The 16,060-nt window shown below is 44.0% G+C and overlaps 1 protein-coding gene across 1 annotated transcript in view; it reads left to right on the forward strand.

The window, feature by feature from the left end:
• Positions 1 to 16,060, forward strand: part of HID1 (HID1 domain containing) — a 73,563-nt gene that overhangs the window by 1,149 nt on the left and 56,354 nt on the right. The window contains exon 2 of the mRNA XM_042449946.1: positions 15,572 to 15,721. Coding sequence (XP_042305880.1) covers positions 15,572 to 15,721 — 150 coding nt within the window. The remainder of the gene's footprint in view (positions 1 to 15,571; positions 15,722 to 16,060) is intronic.

Consider the following 16,060-nt stretch of genomic DNA (forward strand, 5'->3'; position numbering starts at 1 on the left):
GCAGCTGGGCAGCCTCACAGACACAGGGAGGAGGAAAGGAAGGCTAGATGTAATAATAATAATAATAATAATAATAATAATAATAATAATAATAATAATAATAAAGATTTATTTATATCCCACCTCTCTGTGAAACTATGGTCCAAACCTGAGTGAGAAAGCTTGAAGGATGCTCTCAGGTAATGGCTGTAATCCTGCTTTATGGAAAACCCAGCCTCCATCACAATACACAGCAAAAACAAGCATCACCAACAAGGAGGTGTGACTGAAGGCTCAAGGCCTTTCCTATCTTCAAGCTGCAGGGTTTATTTTGTGACATTTATCCATTTCTTTGATTCAGTTATTTGATTCCAGTCTGCAAGCTTATATTTCCTTTCAGGGAAGTTTGGAAGATAAGGATGGTAATGCTGCAGGAGGACTTTGGCTGATATGGTCTTGTCTTTACTTTGTTTGCATTAAAATCAGGTGCATGTGCAGATCTAGAAGAGTAAGGTAAAAACATTCTGGAATAATAATGAGTAGCCTACAGGTGCACAATAGAGTGACCTGTTATTGGGAAATACAACAGCTGTTGCAACTTCAGAAACATCCCACACACCAGAGCAGGTTGGGCTGCCTGAAATAGTATTTACAGTATTGACAGAAGGAGGGTCAGGATAGTAGTGGAGCAAGACTTTCTCTTTGAAAGTAAAGATTGAGAACTGAAGCTTCTTTATAGCCAGTAAATATCCACTTATTGGCTTAAATTCCCTAAAGGAACCAGATCTGATCTTGGAAGCTAAAGCAGGGTCAACCCTGATTAGTACGTGGATGAGAGACCACCAGTGAACACCAGGTGCTGTAGTCTATTCAAGAGGAAGGAACTGCCAAAACTACGTTTTGAGTATTCTTTGCCTAAGAAAACCCTGTGAAATTCAAAGGGTCGTCATAAGTTGACTTGAAAGCATACACACATATCAGATTATTATTCTCGTGGCCAAGGGGTGGCTGCTGATGAATTTTTATAGTCCACAGAAACATGGGTTCAGTAACCATATTTAGAGACAGGTATACAGTACTCTGAGAATGTGAAGGGTGTGTAAAGAGTTGTTATGTAGCATTCTTGTCAGCATAGGTATCATTGGCATATCCAAGCTCAGGAAACTTTATGGAGTTTATTTTAAAGTTAAATTATTTAACAATTTGTATTATAAACTATCTCAAAAATGTGTAGTCTTGGAAGGCAGCTAAGAAATACATTAAATACGTTAATTAGATAAATATTATTTATGTTAAATGGGGAGCCCTTTAAAAATATAGGATGTCTAAGAACTTTATATGGATTTAGATGTTTGTTTATTGTGTATTACTAATAGCCATTGATTTTATGGGATGTGGTTGTCCTAAAGTAATTCTTTTATGCTATAAAAGATATCCCTTGCATCAGAATGCTAACTAGTGATTGCAAAATGAAATTCTTTGTTTTTCTATAAGCAGAACATGTTGTGTTTGCCTCCTCTTCTCCCCCAGATAGATTTATTTTTGGAAACAGTGGGTTCAACTACTGTGGGAAACAAGCTTAAAAGTGGTAGGCCAGTCACCTAGAACAGAACCTTTTTCTAGCATTAGTTGCTAAGATGTCTCTGATATACGTAGGTCTATGTATTTTCAAATAATCCAAGCAGGAAAATTGTTCCTTTTGAAACTACAACTTTTGTCAGATTTGTGGCAGGAAAAGGCCTACTTGTAGCAGAATACTGTAGTTGTAATATTTTCATTTAAAAGGGAGTCATGGTAACTGCATAATGAATAAACAAATTGATAGCATAATTGTAGGTACGTGTACTGTACTGTACCTAGAATCAGAATTCAATAGGGCTTACTTCAGGTGAATATAGGATTGCAACCATAGTATAAAATATCTCCGAGTTGAGTAGTCTGAATATAGGCTTGATATATACCATGGGAATAGGAGTCATTATACTTGTAATTGTTGATTTGTAAAGTTCACTCCTTTTAAAAGTGAACATAATGTGCTGCTGGCTTGTTTTTTTAAAAAAGCCTTTGTAGAAATGCAGGAGATTGTGCCATGAGGAAAAGTAAAAGGGAGAGCAGAAACACCCATATTTACATACTTGAGAAGGGCACGACTTGCAGAGGTAGTATGCATGACTAGGCCCTCTTGAAGCCAGTTATCAAAAGATCTGTGTGAAGACCTACTACTGGTCTTATAAACTACATCTGTAAAAAAATTTTTTTTAGTGTTGTCGTTTTAATTAACTGTACAAAAAGGCATGTCCTTTCATCTTATTGGGACAGGTAAGCTGATGTTTGATGCTGGTTTTTTTATTACTGTATCTGAAATGTAATGAAAACCATGTGACATGTGACACAAGTCATACTGAATGACAGACATGAGCATCTTGGTTGCTATAATGAAGAACGGCACTGTGAGACACAACCCCCCATATATTTTTTGTGTGGTTTTGGTTCCTAATATATTAAGTTTCTTTTTCTAAAAACCATGTTGTAAAACTAGATTCTCTTACACATTTCACTCAGCTAAATTTCTGAGCAAACGGATATTTTCTCTTGGTTGCTTGTGTCCTCATCCTTTGTGCATATTCTCACATTCTGCTGAACCGTTGTATCTGTCATAACAGTACACTGATTAATTGAGGAAATGGTTCAAAAGATCTGAAAGGTGAATGTTATGAAAGATGAATAAGGTATTCTTACACCTGAAACAGCACACACATTACCAGTGGTACTATAGTATGCGCGCGCACACACACACACACCCCTAGGAATTGTGGTCTGTTGCACTAATCTAATTTGTGCATGGTGCAAATAAACAGTGTGACATTTGTGGTAGGACATCTGGTGCAAGCATGTTGCCTGCCATTGCACTGTGTCATTCTGGTGGACCTTAGCAGTTCAGATTTTCTTTTCATTCGTATGCCTGTCCTCTTCCTATCTTCTCCTCTAATGGGAGTAGGATAATAAATGGGGGCCATTCATTTTAGTTGTTTGAGCACAGCAGTGTCACAAGATAACTAGCATTCTTAAATATGAAAAGCAAGAGTGATTTGAGTTGCTATGATCAAACTGGGCTTTCTTACTTGACAACATTGAGAACAGGTCTGCAAATAATTTGGACACTTGTTTTACCTTGCATTTGCATCTCACCCAAGGAAGAAAATCTCAGACATCAGGATAGATAGCATCCCCTGTCTGTTTTATACTGCTCTTGCCTATCCTAAGGTCATGTGTACATTACTCAGCTTACTCAAAACCTTAAAACTTTGTTTCAAGGATGAAACAGAGTGACTTGATAAGGGCCATCAACTGAACTTAATTAGCTTAGCTAGTATTTTAACGTGGATCTTCTATATATACACCCAACAGTTTGCATTGGGAAGTCTTTAAGATACCATTATCTGTCAGTCCAGCTAACATCAACATTGATTTGGGCAGTGCTTTGTGACCTTTTCCTGTGTCAAAGGGAGTTTTATTTTTGCAGATGTATCCTGTTTTCATAACAATCTTTCTCATAGTTGTTCTTTGAAAATTATCAAGGCAACTGTAATCTAAAACCCTTTGCCTTTAATTTCCCCCACATTAAAACAAAGCTCTAATCACCAGTTAAATATATAACATCATCTGATAATGTGACTACAGTGGATTGTATCCCCAAAATTATTTGATGAACATTTTCTCCTTTAGCTTTGGGTTGCAAACAACAATTTTTTCTCACTTTCCAATGACAGGAAAGACTGCATTAAATTTACTGTACTGCTTTATGACCATTTCCTTGTTTACTTATAAAGTTGTATCCTGCTTTCCCTCAAAGAGTAAATTCAAAGCTCTTTATAAAGGAAAACATGTAAGAAATACATCATTCCTAAAAAGTATCTATAAGAAACTTATATGAAACTAGAGAACAAATTAAAAAAAAAAATCCTAAAAACCCAACATTACAAAGATACATAGGGGGAGCGGGAGTGCTTAGCTAAATACCATTTAATAATAATAATAATAATAATAATAATAATAATAATAATAATAATAATACTGTTTACTTATAGCCCGCTTTTCCAAAAAACTATCAAAGCGGGGTACAGCATAAATGTTAGCAATATACAATATAAAAACATACAATATAAAAACATCATAAAAACATCCCAGTAAAAAGCACAATAAAATTCACAAGAGTAAACCAAAGAAACAAACTAGCTTTAGAGAAACAAAAATTTTAGCAGCTATCTAAAACAATAAAGCGTTGTTTAAAATCTGTAAAGTTTTGAGAATGTCTTAGAGCAGTGGTGTGCAACTCCGATCCTCTCTAGATGTTGTTGGACTATAACTCCCATAATCCCTCACTGTTGGCTGTGTTGTCTTCGGATGATGGTGACTGGAATCCAAGAACATCTGAAGGGTGGCTGCTGCCCACCTCTACTTTAAAATATTGTGATCTGATCTCATTTGAATGGGGAATTCCATCAAGTAGATACTGTAGCAGAATTTCTCTACTCCAGCTGCCTTTCAGTTGGGCTCCATAAGGTTTAAAAATCTAGAGTAAGGATTTCAATGATGAACATACAAAAGAAGATGGTCTTTAACATACTAGGGTGCCAATCTATTCAAGGCTTTGAAAGTTAGAACCAGTTCCTTATACTGAATCTGGAAACAAACTGATAACCAATTCAGAATCATACAAATGATACTTTCATATGAATTATATATTCTAAGTACTGTAGTTAATACTCTGTCCATAGCATTTTGCATCATTTACCATTTCTGAAGGTTCTTTCAAGTACTGTATAACCTTATGTAGATCTTATTAGAATAGTTCAATCTGGAAGTAACTTTGCTATGAAAGAGGATAGCAAGGTCAAACTCTCAACTGGAGGGACTGTAGTTGGTAAATTAGTGTAGTGGCTAGAAAAAGCATTCCCTTACTGTTGATGCCATCTGTACATCTAACAGACGACTGGTAAAGGAACATCCCCTAACTACAGACCTGGTACTTTAGGGAGAGTGCACCACCACCAAAAACAGGCTGCAGTCATATGATCCACCAAGAAATCACATTTCTGTAATATCTGAATTATGTATTAGTTTGTTATTCCCTATTGGTTCTTCACAGCTGAAATACAGTGGTTTTATTGCCTTCTTTGGGTCACATGGAAGTGACAAAGCTGTGTATCTACATATTGTTGGTTCTACAGCCCACATTTCTAGATTACTTAATTAGTGGTTTCTGGAGGTTTGAGCAGTGTGAGGGACAAAATGGAATCTTGTGGAATCTTGCAGACCACTGGCAATTTCCCATTAAGCATCACTGTCTGGGTTCTGCCTCTCAGGAATGCGCAGAGCCAAATCATCTCATGTTGTAAGTCATCCAGTAGGAGCTTGGACAGCCTCTGTCTCGAAATGAAGCTGAAAGGCAGTGGGAAAAGGATCTAAATTATCGATTTCATTCAAAAAGCTCTGGGGTTGCATTGATCCCTCTCTCACCTAAAATAGAATGTTTGATGCTAAGCTGTAGTTATTCAGGTGACTGGGGCTGAAGATATTTTTCAGTAAAGGTCATCTTGGCTACATCCACACTGCAGAAATAATCCAATTTGAGACCATTTTAACCACCATGGTTTAGTCCTATGGAATTCTGAGAACTGCAGTTTTTGAGACATTTAGTTTCTCTGTTAGAGAGCTCTGGGGCCACAACAAACTACAATTCCCAGAATTCCATAGCATTGAGCTATGGAAGTTAAAGTGCTGTCAACTTGGATTATTTCTGCAGTATGGATGCAGCAGTTGTTGCCTCCTGCAGTATGATAGGCTGAAGCCTTCTCTAAAAGCAGAATTTATTCCTTCACCAACCCAAGTGTACAGACCTGAGCGTACTGATTTCATCATCCAAGATGGACTGAAGCCAAGGACATAAGTAGTTGGTCAGCTTGTAGCTCTGCAAAGATTTTGTCCATATCCTTGAGGCTAATAAGGTGAAGAGTGCCCAATAAGACCTGACAGAGTCCCTAGTATTCTCTGGTATTTCTACTGACAAATCAGATGTCCTGTCAGACAGAATGATATGTACTTTTAAACACTTTTCCTTAGAAAACCTAGCTAAGGTCATGGTCCTAATTCTGTTCACTTTGTAGGAAGCCTCATTGAACACAGGGGGTTCTTCGTAGGTCTGTACAGGGTTGTGCCATTGTAAATGTTTCCCATATCTCTTGTTAGAATTTCATTCAGGCGTGGCTTGAGATTTCATCATTTCTTCTGTTGATTTCGTTCCATGTCACTAAAACTATTTTCTATGATCAGAATATTAGAGTTATTGTAATATGTTTTTTTCATAAATACATAACTGTTACTAAAACGCTTCTTCTGGTAATGGCCTTGGAGTAGCTTGGTTCCTGGGATGATACCACTTTTGTGTTGGAAAACTTGTGTCCAAGTGTCTTATCGAGTATCCCAGAATGCAGAAAGAACGTTGAATCATTTTATGACATTAAGATGCATATTGATTGTAAAAGAGGTGATTGAAAAATTTCATTTGGCATGACATAGATGAACAGAGAGAGGCTTTGTTGAAATATGCTGAAATAAGTCTTGAAATAACTTTCTTGTGTTTATATTCTGTGATACATGTGGTCTCCTTCCTCAAGCTTAACAGGACCCAGGCTTTGAATTAGGAGTTGGCTTGCACATAATAATAATAATAATAACAATAATAATAATATGCTTTATTTATATACCACTCTTCCGAGACGATCAAAGCGGTTTACAGCATCGTTTAAAACATTCACGTCATAAAAACATCATCTGAGTACATATATCAATAAAAACCAATAAAATCCAACATCAATAAAACAAGCCAACAGTAAACAGGCAAGGAATCTATCAATTGTGATTAGTCACTCGTATCAGGGGAGACAGACTCTATGAGGAGTCTGAAGGAAATGCTAACCGGAAGAGGTGGGTCTTTAAAGCCTTTTTAAAGGCATCCAGTGTGGGTGCAAAGCTCTTCTGGAAGTTTATTCCAGTGCATTGGTGCAGCTGATGAAAATGCTCTCTGGTGAGTTGCTGCTAGTCTCACCTTAGGGTGTACTAATAAGTTCTTTCCTGATGTTCTGAGAGTGCGGGGTGGACTATATGGGGAGAGGCGCTCCCTCAAGTAACTCGGACCCAAGCCATGTAGGGCTTTATAGGTAATAACCAACACTTTGTATTGAGCCCGGAAGCTAATAGGCACACCGTTTGTTACACCTCAAAAAGGAATTTTGAAGAAATTTATTTGAATAGAAGTCTGAATGCTTAGGATGTATTCTATATTTAAAAAGTTAATACGGTATCTTGTGTGGTCAGCAGAGTCTGACCAGTGTAAGGTAATTTAATCATTTGGATACTCTGCTGTCAGTATTTCCTTCTTACATTAATAAAACATCCGATTACCTTCTGAATACATCAGTATCGTGTAGGATTTACGAATTTATCACAAGGCCATTTTGAAAAGAGTGTTATAAAATTAGTTACTAATATTTTTGTCAAAAATGGTTATATCTGCATTCCACAACCTAGTGCAATTATTCCAATAATATTTGTTCTGGGTAGTGATTACACTGTACCATTCAAGAGCCACATAAACTTTACCTAAAAATCCTGTGAAGTGTTTCTGAATGGCAGTGTAAATGGATTGTTGGATTGTTGTGTGACCACACATGTGACCTACCAAAGTACTTCCTTTTCAGTAGTTTGTATGGCATAACATGCTTTCCTGCTAAAATTTTCCCATAGGGCTCCCCCCCCCCCCCCAGTTCCTCCTGACAGGAGCTAAATGTAGACTTGCTATGTTGGCCTGTTTTACTAAACATTGCAAATACTTTATTAAAGCAGTCACCTGTGTCTAAGTGCCTACTTTCAGAGAACTTAAAGTCACTCATTTATATGGCTGTAAGGACGGTGGCAGGGGTATGCATAGCTGGTATCAGTCTCAAAGAAATATAAACCACCACCGCAAAGCAAACCTGCTCTACCAGTTTATGCTTTGCTTACCTGCTTTTACTTTCAGGTTTTAGTGACACATCACCTATTTCCCGATAAGGTGGTACTTCCAGCCAAATATTAAACAAGCATAGTAGAATTTCTTACTATCTCAATCTCTTTTTTAAAACCATATTTTAACAGCTATATGCTGCCATAGTCAGAAAATGGTTTTAATTTAAACAAATATCTTTTTCCTCTTCCTTTATCCTTCCCAAACAAATTTCAAACCACTGACTGTTCAGAATACCCTGCTATTAAGCAAAAGCTCTTGTTTGCTTTCTTGGCTTTTATTATATCACTCACATAAGGGGTTCAGTATGGAATGCTTGTTTTACCTGCCATTTTGCCTCATTGAACATTGTTCAATGTAATTATAAGGACTGAAATGTTATGTTTCTGCCATGTGAAAGAACACTTTCTTCAAGATATTCTTAGAAATAGTAAACTTTTTTCTAGTTGCAAAATGATCAAGTATGCTCAGAAAGACTTTTGGAGTTGCTTGGATTGCAGCCTGTTGGTGGGATATGTAAACATGTTTCTTCTTCGTGGTCTCTGCGAATCATACAAATGGGTTTTACTGCGCCTGCACAGTGCTGTTTGGAAACTTCTAGAATCAGTGGGCAACATATGGCAACTTTTTGGCGGTAACCCCGCCCACCCATTATAAGGCCCCTGCCTTCCTGCTCTTTCCCCAGTTCCTTTTTTCCGCTGCGTTAGCTGCTGTTGCACCTCCACTCATTGCTCATTCCTGTTTGAATCACTGGCTATTTGACTTCGGACCGTTCTTGACCATCGTTTATTCTGACCTCCCCACTGGACTTTGACTTCGGCTTTCTGACTTCATCTTCGGATACTCCTTTGGCTTCATCGATCCCGTGAAGATGTCGCCTCCTTTCAAGAAGTGCGATGTTTGCGGGGGCAAACTCCCGGTGCAGGATCTGCACTCTTCGTGCTTGCTTTGCTTGGGCAAGGATCACGACATGAAGACTTGTCCTCTATGCAAGTCCATGATGTCCCAGGTGAGGAAGAATCGGGAGTCCTGCTTGACCTCGGCGATCGCACAGGGTAAGGTGCATGGTGAGGGTTCCCGACTGGCTTCTGCCCCTTCTCCATCAACTGCGGTCCTGGTGTCTAAGCCTCGGGATAGCCCCTCTAGCGCCGCTTCTGCACCTCCAGCGCCCGGCACGCCTTCTCAAGTGGCCCGTGGCCCAGACAAACCCAGTGCCACCGACAAGTCATCTCATGTGGCTCGTGGCCCAGACAGGCCCAGTGCCACCGACAAGCCCTCTAAGCGCCTCCACAAAACTTCGGGAACTGAGGGTGCAGCAGCTGCTGCTTCTCCGGCCCGGACAGCATCCATCTCAGGGGCGGCCTCGGGACCCGTTCCTGGCCAGGAATCGACCGTCCCGTCCCAGAAGTCCAAACTGGCTAAGAAAACCCCTAAGATGACAGAAGATTGCAGTTTGGCCGACAAGCTTGTCGAAGCCGAACATCGCCGGTTCGAGCCGCACCTCCTCTTCGACTAAGGACAGACCTTCCAAGACCAAGTCTCCTAAGTCGGGGTCTTCTACAGTCTTGGAGCTCGAAGACAACCCCTTCTTTCCTCCAGAGACCCCAAAGGCTCCAAAGAGGAAAGTCAAGGCCGCAGAGTCTGCCTCGTCGGCTCCAAGGAAGAAGAAGCCTCACGATGAGTCTCCTAAGGGCTCTACCACTTCCAAGAAGTCTTCTAGGCCTTCTGATCATCTGTCAGGCGCCAAGCACCGCTCTCCAGACCGATTGGACCTGATGCCAAGTACTGCGTCCCGACCTCGGGCGGAAGACCAGAGATGTTCCTCACCAAGGAGAATGGTGGGCGATTCGGTCCCGAGCCTCGCCGGACTCGCCACGGATCCCTTCGGAGACTCTGACGATGAAGCTTCCGCGTCAGGACGGCAGCGCTCTCCCACCCCAGTCCCACGCCCATCTAGCGTCCACGCGCTGGAGGTTGAACCCGAAGATCCTGAGGTCTTCTATGATTCTGAGGTGGACTGATATTACATGGCGGTCCCTAGGGAGACAGCCCTGTGCAAGTTTGAGGAGAGATGCCATCGCCAATTTCCCAAGGAGAAGACCTCGGCTGTGACACCTATACCAGCGAAGCAAGAGTCATCGAGGGCTATGGTGAGGCACATGGAACCTAGGGCTCGGACCGCAACAGCCCCTCAGGACTATGGCAGAGTGGAGGAACTGAGGATTCAGTCGGACACGGAATCTGACCTCGAGCCGGTGCCGTCTTCAGCTTCCCCGTCCACGATGAACTGTCGCTCCAGGATTCCCCGCAAGACATGCATCGTCCGGAACCAGCTTCTACAGATGACCTCCGGACCTTTAATGAGCATGTCATCAAAATGTCCAGGGCTCTGGACATTGAACTGGCTTACCCAGAGGAGACAGCTCGGGATCCGGTTGAGCGACGAGTGCATGGCCGGATTTCAACCCCGCCGTCCATCCCTCTTTTGCCGTCACTGGAGCCGATCATCAAGAGATCCTGGGAGACTCCGGCGTCCCTAGTGGGGACCTCGCACAAGATTGAGTCACTCTACTGTGTCTCCCCCACGAGCTGCGCCTGGCTGTCGACGCATCTGAGACAAAACTCAGCGGTCGTGGAGGGTGCTCAAATCGCCTCCACCCACAAACAGGCCACCTCTCCGGTAGATTGTGAGGCCCGCAAGATCGATGGCCTAGCAAAGAAGGTGTTCTCCACAGCCTCTCTTGCCGTGAAAGCCATCAACTATACGGCCTGTATGGGGGCCTATGTCCAGGAACTCATGGAAGGAGTCTCTCCCCTGATCCTGGACATCCCCGACGACACTCAGAGGAAGCTCGTCGAGATAAGGGACGAGACGCACTCCATCGGTGGCTGGCTCATTACGGCGTCCCGTAACGTTGCTGACTGTGCAGGCAGAGCCATGTCGGCGTCGATGGCCCTCCACTGCCATGCTTGGCTTCGTGGCACGGATCTTACTCCGGGAGTAAAGGCAGCCCTGGACGACTCAGGTCTGTTCAACAGGGACACTGATGATCGCCTCAACTGCGAATTCAAGATGAAGGCGGCTGCCAAGAAGCACGGCCCTGGCAATCTCAAGGTCAGTCCTTTAGATCATTCGGACAGGACCGCCAATATCAGCACCAGGGGTCTCAGCAATCCAGGTACCCATCACAATCCTCCTCCTCTTCTGGCAGGCGAGGCGCCCCTCCTCGCTACCGGAAGCCCCGCAGATAGGACACCGAACAATCCAAAAAGAGATCCTGAAGTGTGTCTGCGCACTTCGTCTCTTCTCCATTTTTCCTTGACATCCTTCAGCCCTTCATTAACACCTGGACTTCAGTTACAACCGACTCTTGGGCTCTTAATATCGTCCGCAGGGGTTATGCCCTCGAGTTCGAACGTTTTCCCCCAAGGGAGTTTTTCTTTCCACCCTACCCTCGGACACCCTTCTCGACGAAGTGCACTCTTTTGTAGCAAAGGGGGCGATCTCCCCAGTCCAACAGGAACACTTGAAAGGAGCCTTCTTTTAAAGATATTTCACAGTACCGAAACCGGATGGTGGCACCAGACCCATCCTAGACCTCAGGGACTTAAACTCCTTCCTCCGTTATCGTCGTTTTCGGATGGTAACATTAGATTCTATCCTGCCTCTCCTTCATCAGGGACTTTGGTTTGCCACGATTGACCTCAAGGATGCCTACTTCCACATAGGAATCTGAGAGTCCCACAGAAGATTCCTCACCTTCGCCGTCGGCTCCGACGCCTATCACTACAACGTCCTCCCGTTTGGCCTCGCTACAGCCCCGAGAGTCTTCACGAAGTGCATGGCACCAGTCATAGCCTACCTTCACCAAAAGGGTTACAGAATGTTCCCATACCTGGACGACTGGCTCCTGGTGGCCGACTCAGAAGCAGATCTCTTGGAAGCTATCGACTTCGCGCTGACACTGCTCAAGGCTTTTGGGCTAGTAGTGAACCTAGAAAAGTTGCACCTTACCCCCTCCAGGCAGGTACGGTTCATCGGCGTGGTCCTGGACTCAGACACTTGTGCCGCTTATCTCCCTCGGGACCGTTTTCAGGCGCTAGGGTCCTCGGTACAGCCGCTTCTGAATCGCAGGAGAGTGAGAGCCAGGGACGCCCAGGTAGCTCTAGGCCACATGGCCTCTACGACCCTCGTGACGCCGTGGGCAAGGCTCCGACTCCGGCCACTCCAAAGATGGCTCCTCTCGGTCTTCAACCCAGCAACGGACTCGCCGCTCAGGTGGCTCATGATCCCGAGACCCGTCGTTTCTTCCCTCAGTTGGTGGCTAGACCCCCTAAACGTCTGTGCCGGCTTGCCTTTCTCCCCGCCTCAGCCGCAACTAATGCTGATGATGGATGCATCCCTGGAAGGCTGGGGAGCCCACCTCCTCGATCTGATTGTGAGGGAGAAGTAGTCCCGAGACGAAAGGTTGCTCCACATCAATGCCCTAGAGATGTTGGCAGTGGAGAAGGCCCTGAAATCGTTCGAGACGACTGTAGCCGGCAAGGTGGTCCTCATCAGGACGGACTACACGACGGTCCTCTACTACTTAAACAAACAAGGAGGCACCAAGTCTTCGACGTTACTGGACATCACGTTGCGAATTTGGACTTGGTGCATTCCAAGGCAGATCCTTCTCCAGACGGTCCACCTTCCAGGAGAAGACAACGACCTGGCAGACCAGCTCAGCAGGGCAGCATCAGTCTCCCATGAGTGGAGATGTCATCCAGACACGGTTGGCGAGATATTAGATCGGTGGGGTGCCCCCCCGATCGACCTCTTCGCGACCGACGCCAACACCCATTGTCCCCGGTTCTGTTCCAGGATGCGCAGCAAGAATTCCCTCAGAGATGCGTTCGGGTTTCGGTGGTCGGGGGAGATGCTCTATGCATTCCCTCCGTTCCCATTGATCATACGAGTGGTGTCCAAGATGACAGCGGACCATTCGGACGCGATCCTCATCACGCCGTGGTGGCCCAGGTAGCCGTGGTTCCCGTCCCTGATACACCTGTCGAGGAGAACCTGGCTCTGCATTGAGTTTCACCCGGACCTCCTCACAATCCAGAATGGACGAGTCCGCCATCCGGACATGGATCGCCTACCACTAGTGGCTTGGAGACTCCATCCTTAGCAGCACTGCCAGACTCGGTACGGAGGGTGATCCGTGCAGCCCAGAAGCCTTCCACCCGTAGGTCCTATGCCTTCAAGTGGAAGAGATTTCTCCGGTTCCTGGCCGAGAAGGACCTCTCCCCGGACCAGGTCACGACTCCAGTGGTACTGGAATTCCTGCTGTCACTTTTGGAGGCGGGACTCTGTTTAACCTCCATCAAGTGCTACCTGTCTGCCATTTGTTCCTACTTCCAGTTTGGGAATAAACCTTCCTTTTTTAGGGACCCCTTGGTGAAGGGTTTCCTAAAGGGCTGTGGAAACCTTTACCCCCCGGTGTCGGTACCGACTCTGGCTTGGAACTTGGACGCGGTACTGTCGGGCTTGCAATCCAAACCTTTCGAGCCGATGGCCACAACGGACTTGAGACTCTTAACCTAGAAGACTGCTTTCCTTGTGGCCATCACTTCTGCCCGCTGTGCGGGCGAACTTTGTGCCTTGTGGAGAGACCAGCCGTTTTTAAAGTTTCATAGGGATAAGGTGGTCCTCCATACCGATATTACCTTCTTGCCGAAGGTGGTATCAGCCTTTCACATGTGTCAGGACATTGTGTTGCCTACCCTGGCCTCGAATCCTACAACGGAGGTCGAACGGACCTTACACACTTTGGACGTTAGGAGGGCTTTGGCCTTCTATCTGGACAGAACTTCGGGTTCGAGCCGCTCCGAGAGACTGTTCCAATGTTACTCAGAACCGAAGAGGGGATTGCTGCTGTCACCGCAGAGGTTCTCAAAATGGGTGGCTGGTGCCATCCACCCCTGCTATGAACTGTTGGGCAGACCCCTCCCGACCAGGGTACGGTCGCATGCAACAAGGGCGGTAGCAGCATCCTCCGCTTTTTTGACTGGGGTGCCATTGAAGGATGTCTGCAAAGCGGCTGTTTGGTCCCAACCAATGACATTTATTAAACATTACAGGTTGGACACTAGGGCCAGACGGGATGCAGCTTTTGGAAGGGCTGTATGGGTTTCGGCTTTACATTAAATTTGTTGTTATACATCTTCCATTGAGATGGTGCCAAGACATGTACTCCGGACATGTTCAGGGTTATGCACCCCTTGATCCAGGGAATGTTTATGTTGATTATCTGTTCATACTTTGGGATATGGCACTGGGTTCTGTGTATCATACTTGGTTACCCTCGTTTGATGTCTTTGCTTGGGTCTTTATGGCCTCACTATTCAATGTTTTTGCTTAGGTCTTTGTGACCTCACTACTTGGTCTTATGCATTACGCATTACCTTGCTCATGCTGTTATTTGACTACTTGAAAGATGTTGTGCCTTACCTGACACGGTCTATCCTGGGGCACTTGAAAAGATGACTGACTAAAGTTGTTGGTTTCATAGATTTTATTGTGAACAATAAATCATATTACTTGAACCGTATTTGGTCTCAGGACACTCCCTCCGCTGCTTACCTAAGCTTGTCAGTCTAAACCCATTTGTATGATTCGCAGAGACCACGAAGAAGAAGGACAGGTTGCTTACCTGTAACAGTATTTCTTTGAGTGGTCATCTGTGAATACATACAAATCCCGCCCATCCTCCCCTCAGTGTCCTGCTCTTTATTGGCTCATTCTCATGTCGCTCACGCGGCGAAAAAAAGTTCGGAACTGGGGAAAGAGCAGGAAGGCAAGGGCCTTATAACGGGTGGGCGGGGTTACCGCCAAAAAGTTGCCATATGTTGCAAAGTGTACTTTGCTCAGTGATTCTACAAGTTTCCAAACAGCACTGCGCAGGCGCAGTAAAACCCATTTGTATGTATTCGCAGATGACCACTCGAAGCGATACTGTTACAGGAAATCAACCTGTCCATCCCTGTACAGAATATTGTACATATAAACCTGTTCTCACATATGTAGAGATTTCTGAATATTATGACAAATGTCTGTTTTAAGAGTTAAAACACCTTAAAAGTTGGTAGAACCACTGTTTTCAGCAGATAAGACCTGTTCTCTCCTCAACTCTTCATGCTTTTTGCTTCAATATCCTCGGCATTACTTTCCAATTATTTTGCCCATTTGCGACCCTCTAAGTTAAGTTACTGTATTAATAATGCATTTACATGTGTGTTTGTCATTTTGTCAATATTGGGTTGCTTTCATAGTATAGTATTTGATATATTATAGCATGGACTTCAGTAGAACTCTCTGAAGATGCATGATTGATAACTTTATATACTTATTGGATCAAGTGTTAAAACAGCAGCTCAGAGCTAGTGTAAGTTATAATTATTTGTTTAACCTACTCCTTGACTGATCTGCCTTCTGTGGCCTGTAATGTTCCCAAAGTGATTACTGTGATATTTCTGTCGCTTCAGCCTGTGGAGGCCACAGATGATGCCTTTTGGGACCAGTTCTGGGCAGATACAGCTACTTCAGTCCAAGATGTCTTTGCTCTAGTTCCTGCTGCAGAAATCAGAGCTGTGAGGGAAGAATCCCCTTCAAATTTGGCTACGTTGTGTTATAAGGTAAGATGTGTTCTTCACATTGAGCTGTTTTCTGCTGACATTCAATTAAAATATCAACTTGTTTCAAACTGGCCTTGCATTAAAAAATGAGCAATCTTAGGGTCAAAAAAGATGCAACCTCAGCCATGTGTTTAGAATCCCATAGTTGGTGCTATTTTCTTTTCTAAAACGAACAACATCCACTAGTACAGTATGCAAAGGGATATTGCAGGACTTTTGAGACTAACTGAAAGATAAAAGTTGGTAGCATGAGCTTCTGTAGACTTGAGCCTATTTCCTCAGATGTGGAAAGTGTGGAAAGGCCAGGGACATACCTATATAGCATTCTGTGCCTGAAAA

The sequence above is a fragment of the Sceloporus undulatus genome, chromosome 2 (genome assembly GCF_019175285.1).
Source record: "Sceloporus undulatus isolate JIND9_A2432 ecotype Alabama chromosome 2, SceUnd_v1.1, whole genome shotgun sequence".
NCBI classification, from domain to species: Eukaryota; Metazoa; Chordata; class Lepidosauria; order Squamata; family Phrynosomatidae; genus Sceloporus; species Sceloporus undulatus.